The sequence below is a fragment of the Pygoscelis adeliae genome, unplaced genomic scaffold (assembly GCF_000699105.1).
Source record: "Pygoscelis adeliae isolate BGI_AS28 unplaced genomic scaffold, ASM69910v1 Scaffold38, whole genome shotgun sequence".
Lineage (NCBI taxonomy): Eukaryota > Metazoa > Chordata > Aves > Sphenisciformes > Spheniscidae > Pygoscelis > Pygoscelis adeliae.
Window position 1 is genome coordinate 9678223 of NW_008825614.1, and position 6642 is coordinate 9684864.

The 6642-nt window shown below is 46.7% G+C and overlaps 1 protein-coding gene across 1 annotated transcript in view; it reads left to right on the plus strand.

The window, feature by feature from the left end:
• Positions 1 to 801: 801 nt before the first annotated feature.
• Positions 802 to 6642, plus strand: part of CACNA2D4 (calcium channel, voltage-dependent, alpha 2/delta subunit 4) — a 125976-nt gene continuing 120135 nt past the window's right edge. Inside the window, exons 1-2 of the mRNA XM_009333026.1 lie at positions 802 to 830; positions 1136 to 1217. Of these exons, the coding sequence (XP_009331301.1) occupies positions 802 to 830; positions 1136 to 1217 (111 nt within the window). The remainder of the gene's footprint in view (positions 831 to 1135; positions 1218 to 6642) is intronic.

A 6642-nucleotide genomic window follows, 5' to 3' on the forward strand; every position in this document is an offset into this window, starting at 1 on the left:
TGCTTGCAAGAGGGGAGCCTAAACAGGCTTTCCTAGGCTAATGTTAGCTGTTGTGTGTATTCCACCATTGCTGTGCTGGCTTAACTCCAGGAGCTCATCTCTATGTTGGTGTATTATTCTGTCATGAAAGTGGTGCAATTCATTGGGAAATCAGGTTAAAGGTTCAAGTCTGCTTAGGACTGGAAGAAATCTACTGGAAGCCATAAGTAAGACTCTGCACCCCGTAAATAAGTAGTGTATTCTGGTAAGCAGAGAAGGCCATTTATTCCATTAAATAAATCTCTCCTAAGCGAATCTTTGAAGGAACTGCATGTAGGTGGAGCTGCCTAATGTGAATCACATAACAGATTTCTGATGAAGTGCTCTGTCAATTACAAGAACCATCTATTTTGATTTGGATGGCTCAGTGTTCAGGCTGCTCTTCAACATCCTTATGTTCTCCATGTGGTATTGCTATCATCAATTATTTACAGGGTGGCACAAATGCGAGTACTGTTTTACAATGATGAGGTGCATAATCTACTCTGGCATTATCAAGCCATAGTATCTCCACTGAGAGCAGTGAACTCATCTGGCTCATTAGTCTCTGCCCCATGCAGCTCTAAGAACTGAAACCAAGGGGTGAATCTTGACAACTTCTTTCTAGTTCTGACACTTATTTCTCTTCAGCAGTCTTGACATTAGGTGTCTAGCCCTTCACCCCAGGCTCCGTCTGCAATCAGTGAAGACAAATAGGTGTCTGCAGAGCTATTTATTTCACTTTACTAACAATAGAGGAAACCAGGTGATATCTAAGACCAAATGTACAACTTTCGCACCTCTAAAGTTAGGTGAGACAAATTCCACTGTGAGTCAAAACGTAGTGACCAAGATCACCAGACTCAATGTTTCTCCTTGCTGAGCGGTGTCCTGGGCAGAATGTCCAAGAGCAGTGCTTGCCTCCTGCCTTACTGCTTGTCTGGCTAGCAATTTCGGGAGAAAGCATTGTCATTGTCACTATAGTGGCTTAAAGAAATATGGGGGGGGTGTGTTCATACTCATGAAGATGGAGTTTTCCCTGTCTGAAGAAGTAAGCAGTTCTGCTGACTTTGAATTATTAACACTGATTTTCCTTTTTTTTTTCCCCTCTTTTTAGGGTGAAGTCTTGGGCAGATGCCTTTGGTGGGGAGCTGTATTCCATTGTGACTAAGTATTCAGGCTCTCTCCTGTTGCAGAAGGTAGGCAAAAGCTGCGAGGGTTCCCTTGGCTTTGCATCATCTCCCCATGTAGCCCTCCAAGGTTTCCCCCTGGGGTGGAAGAAAGCAAAACACACAGGTCTCCAGCTAACTTTCAAAACCATGCAGGTTCATATCCATAAGCACAGAGTAATGCCCTGTGGCCATTCTCCATGAACTGGAGAGGGGGATCCATCTAACGCCTTTCCTGCTTTTGTTAGCCATGGCCAAATGCCACCTAAATTGTCCCATTTTTTAAAAAATACTTTTTAACAGTACTCATCAAGTTTCCCCTCTGATGATCATTTCATGCCCTTCCACACTGACTCTTCACTCCTCCCTTCCTAAACGTGTATCAGTCCCTCTCCTTCTGCTCATCACTCACCTGCTTATCGTCACCCCATCATCCCCTCCTGCAGCTCTCCAGCTGGCACTCTTGTCTATTTCTGCTTCCTCATCTGTCTTCCTCCAGTCACTCATCAATTCTTTGAATTGTGCCTTTAAAACCCTGCTTTGGACAGGGTCTCTGAGGCAGGTGCCCTGGAAGCCGAGATCTTCCAGAGGTGCAGAGCTCTGCCTTCTTCATGCCTGGCTCGGTCACCAAACAACGCGTCACGTGACGCTGCACTAAACTCCGCTGGCATTAAAAGGTGTAGCTCCAGGGGCTTTAAATAAATGTTCCCATTTGCAGCTGTAGAGAAGTTGCCCTGTTACCTTTGATTCCTGAAGTCAGGCGGGAATGGTCCTTTTTCAGGCTTGGTGAACTCTGCACTGCAGCAGCAGGGCTGTACAGATCTGCACCTCCCAAGTGCTGCTCAGGGGGGCCTGGTGGCTGCTAAGGGGGATGCAGTCCCCTCTCCACTTCATGTGGCTGTCCAGTTCCTTTTCTTTACTCTTTCTCTGCTTCTTCTCTTCCACACAAGCCATACGTTGCCTCTCAGGCCTTTTAGGTGTCTGATTTCTCGCTTCTGACTAATAACTAATAACTAATAACACCCGCATCCCAGTGCAAAAAGGGATCTGGATATCATTTGACTTGCCTTGCCCTCGATTTCCCTATCCCCACAGTGCTGCTTTCTGTCTGGAGGAAGGGAGCGTCTCCTGCAGCATCACCTTTGCTAGGCTTGGCCAAGAAAGGCCTTCAGCATCCATCACAAAGGTCTGTACTGACCATCAGCTCTTCTTAGGAGGAATGTGCCACCATGCAATAAGAAGTTGTCAGCACTGGTATAGGTATTTCATGCCCTCATCGTGAGGCAGCTGTGGTGTGATATCAATGCAGGCAAAAGTTTGGCTTTTAGCAGTTTTGATGATGTTTCTGCATTGCCTACTCTTCTCTGGGGTCCCCAGACGGTAGTGCCAGAGGCGAAGTGACATGCTACAGCATCTCTGGTGGGTACTGGAGCTCCAGTGGGCAGGAAATACAGATTGGGGTTATCTGATAGTCAGGTATCTGCATCTGATGCTGTATAGGTATTTGCTGTCCAACAGAAAGTCTGCAGATACCAGCTTTTTCTGGAAGATGCTAAGGGTGTCACCTTGTTGTGTGAAGAAATACTGCAGCCATTGTGTCTTCTCCTTATTGCTTCAACACAGCCAACTTGTGATGCTTCTGTGGCTACTTCTACTAACAGATTAAGGGGGTTCACATTCCTTAACGTCCAAAAATCAGTGGGACTAAGCAGAACGGGGCTTAGCTTGAAAATACCAGTGTTGTAAAAGTTAAAAATGGAGGCCAAGGATGGCAAATGCGGCACTGAGGTGGGTATCAAGATAGCTGTGCTGTGTTGGCCCTCTGGAGATGTTGCACCAGGTCATTTCACCTCCCTCTGTCCACGCTGTGTGTTTTGACTCTTGGGATCTTGATCTCTTTGGCGTAGGGGTTATATGAGACCTGTAGATGCTACCTATAGTACCACTAAAAATGACAGTCATGGCAACCAGATCATGAACAAAACCTCATAACTCTATCAGCTTTTGGTGTAATTCACTGGAAGCAAAGAAAACTAATTTCTGATGAAAAAGAAATCTGAATGTAACCAAATCCAATCTAGCATTCATGTCAAGGTAGAGCTATATTTCTCTGGTGGTCTGACAGCCTTATAAAATAATCACACTTGCCTGCTCCAGTCCACGTCCACATGGTTTTGTTCTGGGAGAGGGGAAGGTGTCTGGTTTGCTCTTGCACATGTTGGGGCCTGGATGCAGCACAGACCAACTGTGCTTTGCACAGTCTCTGGACACCCTTGAGCAGGACACAATGTCACCCGTGACTCAGAGGGAAAATGTTCTTCAGTGAGTCACTGTCACCACTTCCAGCAGGGAGTACAGATGAGCTTGATCCAGCCTTGCTCTGTTAACACTTCAGCAAAGAGTCATCTCCTAAATGCATGTCCTGCCCTGCCCTAACTTTACTTAAGCAGTTTAAACAGCTCAGGTTTACCTTTCACCCCTCAAGCCCCACTCCTTGAGCTCTTTCATGTCCCCTTATTTCCCTGGGACCAGGGAATAGGAGAGGACCAGCCAGCACCCACTTCTTCAGTCCTTCTCTCAGCCTCCCTTTCTTTAGCAAGCACTCGGTCAGACACCTTCTCAAAAATCAGCATCTCAAAGCGGGGACCATCCTGGAGGTCTCCCTCTGCATCACTGACACTTACAGTGCTGCAGAAGGACAGCTTCAGGAGGACGCAGACAAATCTTTTACTAATAGGCAACATTTTCATGCCCCATGAGATGTACCTTGGCGGACTCTGAATGGCTTTATGTAGATCACTGCACTGGTCCAGATTGTGGGCAAGTCAGGCCTGAGAAGCCAAGCGTACCAAGTCTGGAAATCCAAACACACGTGTTCCCCAGGCACCTTTCTCTTTTGGGGCCATTGCCTCTTTTTCACATGAAGTATTTCTCTGTGTGCATGAGTATATGCAGCCCAGCAGAAGGGTGGGGAGCACAGTGTAGAGGCCCAGACAATTCTTTCTTTGGTGCTTGTTTAAGTCAATGGGCATTTTGCCTTTGGGGAAATACAAACTGGGAGATAACAGCACCTTTCAAATTTGACTTCATGTCTCCCTTGTGCCTAATAGGCTTGAAGTAACTGCTTATTGTTGCTTTGAGAGCCATAACTTTTCAGTTACTGAATGTTTTGCATGTAAACCTTCTCTTTAATATTTAACATAAATTTCCTTTTGCTTTATTGTTCCCAGAGAGCTGGTGAACCAGTAGACATCTCTTGAATCCACAAAGGCAGGTTCCCACCCTGGATCAGAGAGCTTTGAGAAAGCCCCTAGGTCACTCTCTGTCCCAAGCAGTCAAGATATCATCAAATTAAACCTCACAGAGGTAGCAAAAGCTGCAGAGTGGCTTTGGTTTGATGGCTGAAGCATTCATTGTATTCTCTTGACCATTATGCCGTGGAGGTTAAGATAAGCTTGTGCACTTGTCTTGGCATATCAGCCTGGCTCAGAGATGGTGGATCTGTATTAAAATGCTGGCCGGGGTCTAGGACAGCTGAGGGCAATACAGCTGGAGCAAAGAGGCAAAGTGAAGGGCTTAGTAGGAGGAGGGCAGTAGTATCTCCCAGAGCTAAGGAACAGAAATCTTGAAGCTGTGGCTTGTTAGGTCTGTTTGCCACAGTCCTGCTGCTGCAGTTGGCCGGGCAGTGACCAAAGGCCTGAGGCCACTGACTGCAGCCAGGCCGGGAGGACACCATGGTCGTTCTGTACTTCTCAGGGCTTGCCTCTGAGTCATAGAAACACCATCAGCTTCAGCTGACCCAAAACTTAATTTTTCTTCTACGTTAACGATGCATTATAGGCGTTTCTGAGAACTACCTCCTGCTTCCTTCTGTAGCTGAGATGCAGATTGTCTTCCCCGGTGGATAGGGCTGAGAAAGGACAGCAGGGCTTGACTCCAGCTATGTAATTACTAGAAAGCACTACAAGTAACTACATGGCAAAGAACAGACAAATTAAAGTTCAGTCAAGATATTTTCCTGGGTGAAGATGAAAGGAATGTCTTTCACACTCTTAATATAGTTTCACTAGCAGTGAGTAATGCAACACTGTGTACTTCAATGGGCTAAATTTCATGGAGGTGGGAACAAGAAAATATATTTGGTGACATATCTTTGTTCACAGATAAAACTTAGGATGCTGAATCCTGGATCTTCTACTTCTAAATCACCACCCCCATCACTGTGGAATCTTAATGAATTGCTCCTGCTGTTTTAAGGGAATACTAAGTACTAGATGAATATGAAAAGATTTTCTGTTAGATCAGAGTTAACTTTTTGCCCCCTTTTCAATGTCAGATCCTTTCAGCCAGTTTTCCCAAGCCTGTAGCTGATTCCTGTTCTGTAAATTATAATGATCTGATAACCTGAACCCTAAACTCAGGTTGTGCGGGTTAATCTTGGTTGACTCCAAGCACCTGTGTTGACATTTGCTGCGTACTTTCAGCCGTGGTGTCTGGTAAGAGTATTGAAATCACAGGTACTATTCTGTTGCCTTCCTTTGGGAACTCTTGCAGTGAATATTCATTAATAGTAGGAGATTTTAGTGGCAGGAATACAGATACAAAATGGTTTGCTGGATCATTTGTAGAGAAAAAGCTCAAAGGGAATCTGAGCTCAAACCTGGTGTATTCCTTGCAGCCATCTGAATCTTTGCAGAAAGTTTTCTGGGTTTTTTGGGGTTTTTTTTTGTCTTCCCAGCTCTGGCTTGTCAATGTGTCAAAAGCACTTTAAAAAATAATTGAGAGGTAAAGAGCCCTGTTCTTTTTAATTCAAGATATGACCCAAGGTAACCGATGGCAGGTCACTTTGTAAAGCGCGTGCTTGCCTGTGCTGGTGTGGTGCCCCCCTTCGCTAGCTTTCCCAGGAGAGATTACCCTCCTCCCCCCGAGGAGGGCCTGATTAAAGCCTAGCCTGGCAGAGATCACTTCCCTCCCGACGAAACCATGACATGGAGCTAAATGGGACAGGCACCAGCTGGGATGCGTGCTGTGGTCTCGTCAGCAGCCAGGGACCTCAGTCGGGGGGGTTGTGGTTGCACACACCTCTTTCGGCAGCATGGTTACGCTAACCTTCGTGCTCAGCCTGACCTCCTCCTTCCCCCACCCGTCCCAGCTACGCAGCCACAGCAGAGGGGATGCGAGGCCTGGTGTGTTTAATCCAGTAAAACCCTTGCTGTTAATCACGCCAGGCAGAGCGAGCAGCCTCCCCGCCATGCCTGCTGCAGGCTGGATGCTGCTGCTATTTCTGTCTGACCTCCTCAGCCTGCCCCATCCTCAAGGCATTTCTTACTCCGCCTGTGCTCAGCCACCCTCCTGGATGGTCAGTGAGCTTCTTGAACAAAAGGAGCTCCACTTGCTCACCCTAAAGACATACAAAGTCCTTCCACCCTCCCCCACCCCCACCCCCGGCTACTTT